This window comes from Pteropus alecto, unplaced genomic scaffold, assembly GCF_000325575.1.
Source record: "Pteropus alecto unplaced genomic scaffold, ASM32557v1 scaffold43, whole genome shotgun sequence".
NCBI classification, from domain to species: domain Eukaryota; kingdom Metazoa; phylum Chordata; class Mammalia; order Chiroptera; family Pteropodidae; genus Pteropus; species Pteropus alecto.
In genome coordinates this window covers 5,038,281-5,053,737 of record NW_006435764.1, presented here as the reverse complement: position 1 = coordinate 5,053,737, position 15,457 = coordinate 5,038,281, and the positions used below count along the sequence as shown (strand labels likewise).

Here is a 15,457-nt window from a genome sequence, read left to right as displayed (position 1 = left end):
AGGCGGCGGTGGCGACGGCGGGGAGGTGCCCGCGCTCATCCCGGACGGCGAGCCGCTGCGAGAGGAGGTACGGGCGCTGAGTGATGGGGGCCGGAGCGGGGGAAGGGGTACAAGGGAAGGAGCGAATCCCGAGAACCGAGAACCGAGCTGAGGAGGAAAGTCCCGGAGCCACTGCGGCCAATGACGTCATTGGGGTAGCCTTCCTCCTGAGAGGGGTCTTGGGTCCAGGGTCCTGCGTGGGGCAGGTGGGAAGGGATGTGGGAGGCGACTCCCGCCCCCACTCCCAGCGCCCCCTTATCCAGCCTCATCCTCCTGTGACGTCAGCGCCTGGCCCCTCGTGTCCCCATTCCGCAGCCCCTCACGCCCAGGGCCCTGGGGTCAGGCCCCTAGTCTGGCCTGGCCACTCACGAGGTGCCCAGGCGGCGCCTGCAATGCAGCAGCAGTAGCGGGGACTTGGGGGAGGAGGGGTGGAGGTAGAAGGGGAAAGAAGAGAGGAGGCCTCTGGTACCCCTGCTCCCTTTCTGCAGTGAGGCCCCAGGGCCCATCCTGCTGGCTGGGACCCCCAGGATGGCCCCTCTTCAGCCCTGCAGGGGTGTGGGGTCCAGTGTGGGGTGTTGGGGTGATAGATGATGAGTGGGTCTGTGTGTGTGTGTTTGGGTGAATGTAGTGTGCTTGTGGATATGTGAATGCTGGTGTGTGCTCCCCACACCTCGGGTGGGAAATATGCACCCTCAAATCAGGTGAGGAGGGTCTGATGCGTCCCTTGGCTTGGGCGAAGTGGTCATGTGTGAGTGCATGTGAGTGCATCCTGTCGTGGGTGGGTCTCCTGTAGAGTCTGTAGGGTGTGGGTGTCAAATTGCAGTAGGGCTGGGGGTGGATGATGTGCACTGTGGTCAGGTGAGTCCCTGGGCTTCAGTGAATGTGTAACGTGTGTGCACGTGTGCGTGTCCCATGGTAGAGGGTGTGGGTGCGTGCCCACCTGTACACCATGTTATGGTGTGGGGATGGGGTTGTGTCCTGGGCACAGGTGAGTGTCTGGTGTATCTTGGATGAACAGGCAGCTTGCACATCTGTGGTGGGTGGGTCTGTGATGAACACGTGGGGTGGGGGTTGGGGGCGAGTGGCCGTGTGCATCTGACTGGCCCTGCAGGTCGGGGTGGTGCTGTGCACCTGTGGTGGGTGATTTGGGGGAAGGGCAGGCTACTCTGGGCTGGGCAGGGGATTTCCTTTCCTCTTGGGTCTCTCCCAGCCAGGTGGGGCCAGAGTGGAAGAGGTGGCCCATTAACGCTACCTTTGCTATTTCCACCAGACCACCTCTCCCTTCTCCCCTTTCTACCCCTTCTCTCCCCACTCCTTCCCCGCTTCTCTCTCCAGAGGGATCTGGGGGTTAGGTGGAGGCCAGGCTGGCAGCCCTGCCAGGGAGAGTGGGCCATACCTTCTGGGCCAGGCAGTGGCCCCTGCTGCCCAGCAGCTGTTTCCCACCCCCTCCCTCAGCGCAGATGGGGAGTGGAGGCCGGCACTCCATCTGCTCCCCTAAGACTCACACCTCCCCCACTCCCAGCTCTTCTTTCTCACTTCCTTAAAAATCTCTCCCAAGTCTCCTGCTGTCCCTAGTGGAATCAAGGGACCAGAGGGAGTCTCAGAGTAACAGTAATAATATTTATTCCCACGGTCAGACCCCATGTTAAGATCTTCACACATATGATCTCGTTGGATCCTCTCAACAACCCCGGTTTATAGAGAGGAATTTGAAGTCCAGAGAGGATGAGGGACCTGCCCAAATCACAGTAAGAGGTGGGGCCGGCACTAGATCCTGGGCAGTCGGGCTCCAAAGCCCAAGCTCTTTACCCTTTGAACTCCTGCCACTCTGGCTTCCCACACCACTAGGTCCAAGAATTGAGGCCCAAAGAGGGCAGGGAGATGACCGAGACCACGCAGCAAGTTAGGAGCAGAGCCAGGGCCAAAGCTCAGTTTTCTCACTGGCCAGTCATGAGATCCTTTCTTCTCTTGACAGAGAAGGGTCTGTTTTGTCCTAGATGCCCTTGACCGAGAGATGACAGGGCACAGTAGAGGACAGGCTTGGGGCGGATAGGCCTCAGTTTGAATCCTGCAGCGAGAAGGGTGAGGCCTGGAGCAAGTTGCTCAGCCCCTCAGAGCCGGGCCTCCTGGAGCGTGGCGAGCGTAGCACCGCCATCTTCGCTGAGCTGAAGCAGAGTAGCGGGCACATCCGACAGCCTGTCCTGACCCGCCTCCCTCTCTGCCCGCCCTGCAGCAGCGGCCCCTGAAACAGTCCCTGGGAAGCTCCCTGTGCCGCGAGTCGCACTGGAAGTGCCTGCTCCTCACGCTGCTCATCCACGCCTGCGGTGCCGTGGTGGCCTGGTGTCGCCTGGCCACAGTGCCACGGCTGGTTCTGGGGCCCGAGGCAGTCCTGGCCCGTGGAGCTGGGGGCCCGCCGCCCACCTACCCAGCCAGCCCCTGCTCTGATGGCTACCTGTACATCCCACTGGCCTTCGTCTCCCTCCTCTACCTCCTCTACCTGGCCGAGTGCTGGCACTGTCACGTGCGGTCATGCCAGGCGCCGCGCACTGACGCCAACACCGTGCTTGCTCTGATCCACCGGCTGCAGCAGGCGCCCCCCTGTGTCTGGTGGAAGGCTACCAGCTACCACTATGTGCGGCGCACCCGCCAGATCACCCGCTACCGGAACGGCGACGCCTACACCACCACGCAGGTGTACCACGAGAGGGCTGACAGTCGCACGGCCCGGGGCGAGTTTGACTACTCAGCCCACGGCGTCCGCGATGTCTCCAAGGAGCTCGTGGGCCTGGCCGACCACGCGGCCACGCGGCTGCGCTTCACCAAGTGCTTCAGCTTCGGCAGCGCCGAGGCCGAGGCTTCGTACCTCACCCAGAGGGCCCGCTTCTTCAGCGCCAACGAAGGCCTGGACGACTACCTGGAGGCCCGCGAGGGCATGCACCTGAAGGACGTGGACTTCCGGGAATCTCTCATGGTCTTCGCGGACCCCCGCAGCCCGCCCTGGTATGCCCGTGCCTGGGTCTTCTGGCTGGTGTCAGCGGCCACGCTGTCCTGGCCGCTGCGCGTGGTGGCGGCCTACGGCACCGCGCACGTGCACTACCAGGTGGAGAAGCTTTTTGGCGCCAGCTCACCCCCACCTGGGGCAGTGCCCAGCGGACCCCCGCTCTCCCGTGTGGCCACGGTGGACTTCACTGAGCTCGAGTGGCACATCTGCTCCAACCGGCAGCTGGTGCCCAGCTACTCAGAGGCCGTGGTCATGGGCGCCAGCTCGGGCGCCTACCTCCGCGGCTGCCAGCGCTGCCGCCGCTCGGTCAGCAGCAACTCGCTGCCCCCTGGCCGGCCCAGTGGGCCCCGCCTGCCTTTTAGCCGCAGCCGCCTCTCCCTGGGAGCTGGGGGCCGGGCCACACCGGGGGTCTTCCGCAGCCTGAGTGGGGGGCCACTGGGGCGCCGTGGAGAGGACACGGAGCCCCTGGAAAGCCCGCCATGCTATGAAGATGCCCTTTACTTCCCGGTGCTCATTGTCCACGGGGACAGCGGCTGCCAGGGGGATGGGCAGGGTGCACTCTGAGATCCCCGTGGCCCCCAGAGCGCCCCCCTCCCCACCATTCCACCAAGGGCTTCGATGCCTGAGTAGTTGTCCAAAACAGGAGGGAACACAGACCAGCACACAAGGGGAGGGTGTGGGGTGGAGTCCTTAAACAGATTAAAATGCAGTGACTCGGGGTCATTTCGGGAGTGAATGGACACCACCGAGGTAGAGTCTATAAACGGTCCCAGCATGGCTCCCGCCCACCACCACCACGTTCCATCCCCTGCAATGGCAGATGATCTGGCTTTGGGCCTCTCCGGCTGGGCAGGGGAGGAAGTTCCCAAAACCTGAGTTGGGGCAGGAGTCCTAGGGAGAGCTGTTGCCCGCAGCAAAGGGCCTCCTGTGGGTCTTCCCTGCATGGCTGAGGCCACATCGGGAGCCCTCGAGCAACCCAGAAGCACAAATCGGTGGATTGGGGCCATGCCCAGCTTGGCTGGCCTCCACGAAGCTGAAGAGCTGGCTATGACAGCACCACAGTCTTCGTCCCTCTACCCACTTCCATTCTGCTCCCCGACAGGTGCCCCCCCTCCGCCCGCCCCCTGGTCTCTCTTTCGGGACCAGTCCCTGATCAGACCCTGCAGTGTGGCCCCTCTACTGGTTCTTGGAGCACAGCCTTGCCCCGCCCCCGTACCTGTTTCCCTGGCGCACCCTCCCCGCCTCACCCAGCTCCCCCTGTAACCTGGGGCTCCTTCTCAGGGCCCCACCTCAATCTCACACCCCCTGGTCTCTACTTCTGCCCCCCAAAGTCCACGTTCGCCTCTGTCAGCCACGCACACACCCTCTGGGCTTTATCTTCATCGCTTCCCCGGACTTCTCTGCTCTTTGCCTTCCTGGTGATCCGCGGGGCCCAGGGCCACAGGGCATCCGAGGGGCCTCAGCCTGACACAGCCTTTTGGACGATGCCCTCGCTCTGCCATGGAGACCCCTGCTTCCCCAATCAGTAGGGCCTGGCTCAGGGGACACCATCCCTCCCCCAGGGAGGAGAGAGTAGTCCCTTCCCTTCCAACTGGGGCTTCCACCCCTCTCAGGGGCTGGTGGGGGAGGGAGGAGGCAGAGAAGATGCAGATAAAATAAAAGGTATAAAATGGAAGGGCTTCTCATGTGCATTCCTGAGTGGCGAATCCAAGGCCACCCCTCTCAGCGCAATGGGCCTGCCTGGGTTCTGGGGAGCGGGGGATGCAGGGTCGGGCTCCAGCGTTCCCAGGAGCAGGGTAAGGTGAGAGGGAACCTCCCAGCCCAGCCTGGGGCCTCTCAGACCAGGTCCAAGTCGCTCAAAGAAGCTGATTTCAACCAATTGGTATCTGGGTCACTTCTAAGGTATTGTCCAAATGGGTCCTTCTTTCAGGCCAGTGAGGGTTTTTTCATTCTGCTGCTCGGTGTGCTGAGGACTAAGGGAGCGTTGACTGGCCCCCAGAGTGAGGACAACGAGCTATAGCCTGTGGCACAAGTCCAGTTCCCTCACTGGCTGTTGGTATTAGTGATCCGGGGGAGTGGGTGCTGAGCTGGTTGGAGGACACAAAGCGGGAAACAGCCATCCCTAAATCAGGGCTTGGGATCCAGAGAGACAACAAGGGCAGAGGAAGGACCTCGCTCACTGGTGGAGCTAGGGAGCTCCTGGCAGTGGCCGCTCACATGGACTGTGCAAGGGCACCAGGCTGAGTGGCTGGTGTGGGTGGAATCCTCAAGCCCTGGCTTGGCACCGGCCTTGAGACTTGCTTTGACCGACAGAATGTGATGCACGTGAGGCTGTGCAACTCCTGAGGCTGGGCCTCAAGTGCCCTCGGAGCTTCCACCTGGGCTGCTTTGGAGCCCTGAGACCGCCACGCTGTGAAGATGCCCAGCCTAGCCTCCTGACAGATGAGAGGTCACGTCCCGGACTGAGGCTCCCAGCCAAGAGCCAGCACCAGCCTCCAGATGCAAGAGTGAGGCCATGTGGACACACCAGCCCCAGTCGAGCCACAAGTGACCACGGCCACAGGGGCAACCCCAGGTGTAACAAGCAAATAAACTACCAAGTTGATTCCAAACCAAATAGCTGACCTACAGAATGGTAAGAAAAAAATAATCCTCATTTTACACTCAAAAGTTGTGGGGTGATGTGTTATGTGCAATGGGTAGCTGATACAAGGCCTGGACCCGCTTCGCGCTCGTGTTGGAGGGTCACTGGGCGTGCACGACCAGATGGGGAAGGGAACCAGAAACTCAGTGTCCACTGGACACCTCCCATCTCCCGGTCTCCTGCTGTCTCTTGTTCACATGTTCACAGTCTGTTACAGCCAACATTGAGCCAGGATGCTCCATTCTAAACGATTCTCGAAAGGAGAATAAGGCCTGGAGAACGGGGCAGAGCCTTGCCCCAAGATGCCAGAGGCCTCTGCCTCTGCTCAGACTGAAGCCTGACACAGCGAGGCCGAAACGGAGCACCTGGCTCCCAACCTGCCCCACACCCTGCTCCCCGCTCAGCATTTCCATCTTCGCCAGCAGTGCTTAAGCCAGACACTGGCACGGATTTCCATCTTCGCCAGCAGTGCTTAAGCCAGACACGGCAATACACTCACTCTCTCTCTCTCTCTCTCTCTCTCTCTCTCTCTCTCTCTCTCTCTCTCTTTTATTTAACTTTGTATTATGTAAAATGTCAAACATCGCTAAGGTGGGGATGTGAGTGGTACAGTGAGGCCCTTTGTACTCAACACCCTGTGCTATGGCTGTTGTCCGCGACCACTCACTTCACCCCCATTAATCCCCGCTCCAGCTGGATTAATTTGAAGGTCTAGAAGTTGTAGCATTTCATCGGAAAGACCTCCCTCACCCCTGACATGAAACCTACCACCCAGGATTCTACCTACCACACATCTCTCTAAACGGCCCCCCGGTCCTCTGTTCCCCCAGCCACCACCCTGCTCCAGGCCCCCAGGGGCTCTCCTCCAATGACTGCTGCAGACTCCAAGAGGCTCCCCTTCCGCACATCCCCTCCAGGCCACACAAAATCATCTTAAAATGTTAATCAAATAATCACATCTCCACCTCACTCAAAACACACCAGTGTCTCTCATCAAATCTGCAACAAAATCCAGCTTCGCAAACATCAAATAAAACCCAGACTCCTGGCCCAGCTCTCAGATCCCTTTGGGATCTGGCAGACATCCCCAAGCTCACCTTGATCCCGCTCACCTTTCCTTACAAAGCCCCAGCTCCAGTGGCCTGTGCCTCATCCCAGAACAAGCTGCTTCCTCCTCTAGATCTCGGCCTGGGCTGTTCCACCTCCCGGAGCAGACTTCCCGCCCCAGGCTCTTCTCTGTTCCCCTCAGCGCTCGGGGCTCGGCTTGTGCGTGGGTCCTGACTGCTCTGTATAAGGCCATCCCCCACTGACCCCCCACTGACCCCGCCACCGTTCTTGAGCTCAGCTCCCCCCCTTTTGCATTTCTTTTCTGCCACTCCCCATAAGTTGCAATTGTTTTTATTTATGTACATATGAATTTATTGTTTGTTTCTTCAATTAGAACTAAAGCTATGGGAGGGAAATGGTTACAGGTGCAGACATTTGCGTCAGACAGAGTCCCGACTCTGTCGCTATGACCTCCGTAGCACTGGGCGAGTCACTCATCCTCTCTTTGCCTCAGTTTTCTCAGCTGCAAAATGGGAGATAATAATAGAATCTACTGACTTCAGAGGGTTGTCATGAGGATTAATAAGATAATATGTTACCACGCTTAAAAGAAGGTCTCAAGCACAGTAAGTGATCAATAAATTTAGCTATAACCAATATTGGTATTATCATTATTAATTATAAATAGGCACTCCGTATTACACACAAGCATGCAGCCAGCACAGTGCCTGGCACACAATGGATGTCCAGCCAATATGCGCTAAGGGCATGATTCCTGAGCTCCTACCAGCACCTCCAGCATCCCGGGGGTGCTGGGCCTAGAGGATGCAGTAGTGGAGACGCTTACCCGTGGCCCAGACCAGCCAAAGGAGCTTTGCATCATTGAGCCTCCTTCGAAGTGGAGCTTTACGATTCTTGGATAATGGGCCAAGAAGGACACCCAGGGAAATGTATGCCGAGGCCCCAGTCCAGAGCCAACCATGAAGTGTCGTGTCTCCTTCATGGATCCAGGCCCGGGACCACTGGGCCCCGAGGTGGCAGGCCCCTACATCTTTTGAGATTTTCATCTTCCGTCTTAGGTCACGCTGCTATTTAGTCTCCAGAGCCCACAAATATGAAGTCATCGCCGAGGTGCCCTGGGGCATATCTGGGAAGGACAAAGAGGATCAGGAGTCTAGCCAAAGGTTAGACGCATCCCTGAGTCGGGGTGGGGAAGGGGTACTGCTGCCCTGCTGGGTGTGGGCAAACAGCTCCCCAAAGTCAGATGCAACAGATAGGCCGAACTGCTAGCTGCACACCACGGGCCTGCTGGAGGCTGTACCACGTGTGCTTCAAGGAGGAATTTCTGTCCAGAACGTTGGCTGAGACCAACGTCGGCCAGTTTTCGCTAACCCATTACCATACTCCAAAAGGCAGATGTAGTTTTCTTCTCTTTGCTGTTATAAAAATGTATAAAATGAAACTGACCAAAATAAAAATACCGACTCGTTTCAGTAGAAGAGTTTCAGTTTATGTTATAAAAGCAGAATGCGTCACAAAATATTGCAATAGTATAAAGACTAACATTTTAATAAAGATCAAGTTCAAGCCTCTAAAAAACCTAATAGAATATTTATATAATCATTTAAAAATTCGAACAATATGGACCTTTATAAAGTTAGGAGTCAAGTTCCCTTCTTGGACTGCTTGCTTCTCTAGAAAGCAAGGGGCGGGGGTGCTGGGACTCCCCAGGGGAAGGTGGCAGTGCTGGTAATTTCTGGGACCACCCCCATCCGTGGACATAATGGAAACTCAAATCTCCAGCTTCAACCTGGATCTCTGTTTTGAGGTCCAGATTCAAGCGTCCAGTTACCTTCTTGAACAGATCGCCTGCGTGACGTCCAAACACTGCAAACTCTACAGACCCAAAACTGGCCGTATCATCTAACTCCCCAGAGTGGGTTCTTCTCCTGTGTCTCCGCCCCCTTAAATGGCAAAACCTAGAGGCTCTCCTTCCCCTTCACAGTCAGCCGGTTGCCGGGTCCTGTTCAAATCCACTCGCCAGCGCATGTCGTCTCCTCTCATCCCAAGTCCGCCTCAGCCTGGGTTCAGGTCACCACCCTCTCTTGCCTGGGTGGGGCCCTGAGTGGCCTCACCTTATAGATTCATGCACACATATTTGCATCTCTTATCTAGTTACTTTTGTGTCCCCGATCCCCCGATCCCTCGCGGAGTCGCTAACACATAGTAGTGTCTCCATAAATGAGTGAATGGTTTATTATTTTAGTGGGCTTGGGGTTCCAGTGGCCTCTACTTAACCCTTCCTCCTATAATAACCCTTGTTCCCACAGGGACATGTGGCTCTGTGTGTGTTAAAAGTGTGCTAAGTGACACACACAGGAACCAGGCAAATATCTCTAGGCGGGTGCTCTGTGCCCAAGTCGTGCAGTGGAGCACCTACTAGAGCAGAAAATAAAATCGCCTTCTTAAATTTTTTGCTTATTAGTGAGAGAAACTGCCACTTAAAAAGTTACCTGCCACTCTAAACTCCGCTGGTGGGTCTGTAATCGGAAGCCTTCCCCTCCTCTTCAATCTGCAAAATTGCAGGCGTATGACTCAAGGAAAGCCAGATGGATGCTCCTTCCTTGGAATGTAAATTTTAAGACAAAGTCTTGAGGATTCTGCAAGCAGCTGGGGACAAGCTTCCGGCAGGAGTCTGATTGTGCTGCTCTGGGAGCCCTGCGCCAGCCTCCAGAGCTCCCCTGGCTTCTGCTTGAGTTCAAGGCTGACTTTCAGCCCACAACTCCCCACATCCTACCGAAGATTCCTGTTTCGTCATCAAAGGACCTGATTGGCTGGGGGCCAAGGTGCCCCTGGGAGGAGAGCATTTGAGACTTCCTCTCCTTTTAGGGTTTAAAGTGATTAAACAGCCCCTGATGGCTGGAGATGGACCTCAATTGAGATCAGATGGCAGGAAAGAACTTCAAGGGCCCCCAAGAGAGGGATAGCCATGGGGGGGGGGGGTGGAGCTAGACACAAATTCAGCACCAGGGTCTGGATGATTCATGGATGAAGGCAAAATCTGGAAACACCTCCTGACCCAGCCCCTCACTCCGGTGGCTGTGACAGCTGTGGCAGGTCCCCCTTCAGCCACAGGGCCACATGACCAGGAATGACAGCTGTATGATAATCAGCAGCAATGGCAGCTGTCCTAGCTCTTTGGTCTGCAGCATAAAGTGGCCAGTAACTTTCCAATGGCAGTTTCTCTCACTGGTAAACAAGCCAGCAATAAAAAGTGGATTGTATCTCCATCCTACCAGGTGCCCCTGTGTGAGACCTGCTCCCTGTGACTAGTGGGGTCTCACACCAACCTCGAACTATCTTTCTGGTCCCTAAGTGTGGTCAGCAGGGTGACAGCCCTAAGTACATCCACGTCCTAATTCCCAAAACCTATGAGTATGTTGCTTTACATGGAAAAAAGGGACTTTGCAGAATGTGATTAAAATTAAGGACCTTGAAGTGGAAATATTATTATCCGGAAATTTCCCAGTGGAGCACCCATCATAACCAGTCCTTTAAGGCTTCACTGATCAACCGACGTTCAATGACCACCGAGGATGGAGAGTCACTGGAGTCTGGTGAAACAGCTTGTGGGCTGGGCCGCTAACAGGTGCTTTTTACCTCCTTTCTCCTCAAGCCTCAAGATTCTTTCCTCTCTACAATTCCTAGGGAGATCTGCCTCTTCCTCGAGTGCGCCAGATAGTTCTAGGCTGGAGCAAGCCCTCCAGAAAAATCTGCAACAAAATCCAGCTTCGCATAAGCATCCCCCCACCCAAAGATAATTGTGTGTCAAGACCTAAATACTTACTTTCTACTGCCTAGTAGTGCACCCCCACCCCCAAATTCAGGTTTGTATGTCCTTCGCAGGCTCTGGTCATTCATTCTGGATATGATACCATCTTCCTAATCTGATTTCGGCCATTTTGATTTCAGTTTCCACCCTATCATCAGCTACCGTGGGACAAACCTGGCATGGAGTAGAGAAAGAGGGGGAAGGGTTAAAGGCATGGCCAGTCCAGCACCTTCTTCCCGGTCCACCTAGTGTCCTCCATCAGGATCCTGGTGTCTAGCAAGACCCTTCCTTTGATGTAGGGCCCCACTCACTGCAGCAAATTCACAGTGAAGCCATGAAATATTATAAACTGTCGAGAGAAATACTGTTACTGTGATGTAGGGCCCCACTCACTGCAGCAAATTCACAGCGAAGCCATGAAATATTATAAACTCTCGAGAGAAATACTGTTACTGGACATCCGTCAGACAACTGGCAAACTTCTAGCTTGAGGCACTTCACAATTTCAACATTGGATTGCAGTGCGTTCCTTTCGATGACATAATATCTTTGCAAAGCTGAATTTTTGGCAGCTGCCATGATAAAAAGCAAGTACCACACATAAAACAAAATGATTTTCCATTTTTGACACCACGAATTTTCTAGCAGTTCCTTCATTTGTTTAGAAATAAGAATCCTTTTACCATAAAATAGCAAATTAGTCTGGTTCAATAAAAAAGCCTATTTTACTAAAACAATAGTATTTATTTATCTATTTATCTATTTATTTATTTATTTATTTTTACACAAAGTGGGGGCATGACGAACATCACTGAGACACTTAGCACAGTGTTCGGGAACATCTGCTCTAGAGACTTGGTAGGTTTGGGACGTCAGTTTCCACTGATTCAGCTCTCCCATGATGAGTTTCTGTAGTCTGTCTTCAGGGCGCCTCAATGTCAGCTAAAGCAGACAACACTACGTGTAGCGGGTTCATGCAGCCACCCTGAAGATCCTCATTGGCTTCCAGTAGGAAACCTTGACTTTCCAACAGGTTATGGTGGCTACGACGGGTATACAGTACACCCAGCCCTCAAGGAGTGAGACTGGAATCAAAGAAAGGCTGTCTGGTGCCCGGTGCCTGCTGTTTGCTGCTAGTTGGCCTCCCGGTGAGAAATCCCTGAACTCAACAGAATCACGCGAGAGCATAGCCACTGCCAGATGCCCTAAAGCTGCTCCTGGTCTGGGCCCCTTTTTTGAATCCCTCGAGGTCACAGGCAATGCCCCACTTACCAGCATCATCCACCCAAACCACGACTGATTCTCCTTGGGTGGGGAAGGCTTTACCCATACACCCAATTACAGTACTATCAGCCTAGGAGGCTGCTTCTTGTATACTAACCCCTAAAAGAGATTTTCCTAGGAAGTGGTGATGAGAAAAATTATAAGACATCCTAAATTAAATAATAGCAAGCTGAAGAGTGGGAAAAAGAGACGAGGGGGGTTAATCAATTAACAGAGCCATGGGCCAAAACCATAAAAGATCGCTCACCTTCCTGAATGTGTATTGAATCTTTGAATCAACTCCCAGGAGGCTATTTCAGCTCTTACCTAGAGAGAATAGCCGACCACCAGAAACCACCACATCCCGCTTACGCATGAACTTTATGGACTGTTGCCCACGACCAATCCAGAAGCATCAAACACTTCTTCCTTATAGACTATGCACCTATCCCAGAGCTGCCCCCACTTCGCCTTCTCCCGCCCCCCTTGTCTACAGCCAGATCTACAACTTAGATCTTTCTTCTCCAAATTCATTGTATAAAAGAGTCCCGTCAGTCCAGGACCATGGACACGTCATCCTTCCCACCTGGCCCTGCTGCTGGCACTTTACCCCCAGACTGCACAGCCCAGGACCTTGTCCTTTTTTTCTGGCTGGCATGAGATTCAATAAACTCCTTCCTTCAGAAAAATTTTCATCCTCAAAGGTTTTTGTTAAACAGTGGGCATTTTCTCATCGGAGACATGGTTATCGTTACGGACTGGCTCTGCTCTAGGGGTGAAGATCACAGAATCTACCTGGGTTCAAATCTCCATTTATTAACTTGTCCAGATGGGACAGGTGGCTTAAACACAAGGCACTCAGGCAAGTGTCTTCAGCTTTCTCATCTGTAAATTGTGATAATAGCACTTACATCATGGTAGTTGTTATGGATCTTAAATGGGTTAAGACATGTAAAGTCCTTAGAATAGGACTAGGCGTATAATAAGTGCTGCAAGCATTCGCTATTATTTTCATCATTATTTGGCACCAAACCCTACTTACATTCATAGCAGCGGGGGCACCAGAGCTGGTCACAGCTAGAAAGCATCTTACTCCTCAGGCCTGAGTTTGTCAGGAGGTGGCTCCACCCAGTGCTTAAGTGAAGGGTGCCCAGCTGGGTGTTAGTATCTAACTGAGCTCAGTAGGTGTTATCCTGCCTCCTTCAACCTTAGCTCCTCCTGCCTGTCCCAATAATGTTTGAAAAACATCGTATTGAGCCCCTAGAGCTGAATTCGAGTGCTTTGGCCTCCTGGAGCCCCAGTCTAGAGTGGGAGTGAGTAAGCAAATATTTTCAAATGTAGAGACGAGCGCTGATATTGAGGTCTGCCCTGAGATCAATCTTGCTCCAAAAACTGTGACTCTCAGCTCCCATGTGAGAGCCTCTGAGCCCAAATCCACTCTCTCCCACAAAACACACCTCCCCTAGGGAAGGGGTCCACACCTTGAAACGTTAGTTGGGGAAGGGGAGGACCCAGCCCTAACAATTCTAAACCCCTGGTGAGAGGCTGTGTTATCGCCTATCAGGATTCATACAGCAAGGGTCCCTCCCATCAGCCTCTGTAAAGATTGGCAGGGACCATCTCAGCTCACAGAGTGGCTTGAGGGCCTGTGTGAAGCCTCCTTGGAGTCTTCCAAATACGATGGAGGGCACTTGCACACAGATCTGCTGTTTTGCTGGGAGGTGGAGAGGATAGTCGGTAGATATTTGTGTAACAAACATTTAATAAATTAAGAAACTATTTATTGAGCACTAGAGTTTTTTGGGAGATGTGCCGGACTGAGGCCTCCCGCTGGCTGCAAGCCGCGGTGCGGAAGGCAGGTGGCGCCAAAGGCCCATTCATCGATGCCGTGCGCTGGGCTCTCGACACCATCTCGGAGCTCTCTCCAGAGAATCCGCAATCCAGACTGACAGAGACTGTGGCCGGGGAAGGAGAGAGGGCTCCTGGGTTCTGTTCAGGAGCATCTCTGTCAGGGACGAGGGGTTCGGACGCACTAGTCTGAGCTTACTCAGAAAGCGGTGAGAGACTTCGAGAGTCCCACGCCCACAGCTGGCGGGGCTTGCGTCTAATTAACGTTTCAAAGTGTGGAACCCTTCCCTACGGGTGTGTGTGTTTGGTGGGAGGGACCTAAAGGTAGGAGGGGCTTTTCATAGCAGGAGGCGGAGCCTGGGAGAAGAAGTTGGGCACATTCTCTGCGGGTGCAGGACTTAAGGGACAGTCAGAGGCCGGTTCGTGGGCATTCTTAGTGGGCGGGCCCAAGGGCTCTGTGTAGGTGGGACATTATCTCAGTGGGAAGGGAAAACGTATTAGCAGTACGTGGGCGTAGTTCTTCCCTCTGTGAGGCTGCCCCTGCGATTTGGGACGCCAGCGAAGGGGCGGGGCTTGTGGCTAGGGGCGGAGTCTAAAGAGGCGCGTGAGAGCAACGTGTAAACTCCTGCAGGGCGAAGTTTGCATGTTTCTTGGACGGAGTTGATGTCTGTGGGATTCCCTGTGCTCTCGGGCCGAGTCCCCGACTCTGGGAAGGGGTGGAGCTTTAGTTCTGTTAGGCGGGGCTGTGTGAGGAGAGTATGTAGACTCCTGGAAGCGGAACTCATAACTTTGCTATACTATGCCGGGGAGTGCTGAGGAGGCGGGGCTTATGTCTCTGGTGGGCGGGGCCATGGGTACTGCCTCGTCCGGGGCTGAGCTGATAGAACCAGGGAAAGGCAATAGTTCTGCGGGAATCTCTGAGCTGGCAGGAGGCGAGGCTTATGGCTTTGGTGGGCAGAGCCTCTGGAGGACTCCCGAGGGGTGCTGGACATCAGTGGGTCGGAGTGGCTCGTATTTCCCAGGAACCCGACTGACGGTGCGGATGCCTTGGTGCAGCCTGGGGTAGCGCCTGGATGAGGCGGGGCCCGAGAGTCAGGGGGAGGAGCCTGAGACACAGCTCTGGGCCTGGGCGGAGCCCTGGCTCAGCGCAGGCGGGGGTTCTGCCCTGGGAGGCCGTCTGTTTAGGCCCGCACGCAGCTCCGCATCTGGTGCTCATTACGGGATGACAAAGAGCCGGCTCTGGGCCCCCTTTCCCACTCCCATCTCCTCCCTCTGACTGCTGTGCTTTTAACTCCTTCCTGCCTTCGAGGAGCTCTCGATCCCCTGCCCAGGGTCACAGGAGGGACCGCCAGTCCTTCCCGTCCAGGTTTTATCACCCACCCAGTCCGCGCCCGCACCTCCTTCTCAGACCCGAGCCTCTGGGCTACCCGGCGACCCCCCACCCATCCAGCCAATCTGATGGCGTCTCCGAGGTTAAAAGCTTGGGCAGGATCTGGCGGAGAGTCTGGTTTGAGTTAGGGGAACGCGAGAGTGGGGCCGGGGGCGGTGCATAGCCTTCCCTCCGCCCCTTCGCCCACCCACCCCCAGGGGCTTCCCAGCTCCGGCCCCTAGTCTCCTAGTCCCTTGGGGCCCAGCCCAGGCCCAGTCCCTGAGGCCAGACTGTGGCATAGGGCACTGAATAGGGTAGAGGGCTCTGCGCCACCCCCTCTTCGCCTGCCCAGGTGGTCGTGGTGGCTCTGCTCTGTTCTAATTAGAGGCTGCAACTGAAAAATTACAGAGGCGG

At 55.1% G+C, this 15,457-nt stretch overlaps 1 protein-coding gene across 1 annotated transcript in view; it reads left to right on the top strand.

Moving 5' to 3' along the window:
* TMEM151A (transmembrane protein 151A) overlaps window positions 1–4,715 on the top strand; it is a 5,160-nt gene extending 445 nt beyond the window's left edge. Inside the window, exons 2-3 of the mRNA XM_015588678.2 lie at window positions 3–67; window positions 2,273–4,715. Of these exons, the coding sequence (XP_015444164.1) occupies window positions 3–67; window positions 2,273–3,604 (1,397 nt within the window). The 3' untranslated portion in view covers window positions 3,605–4,715. The remainder of the gene's footprint in view (window positions 1–2; window positions 68–2,272) is intronic.
* Window positions 4,716–15,457: the final 10,742 nt, after the last annotated feature.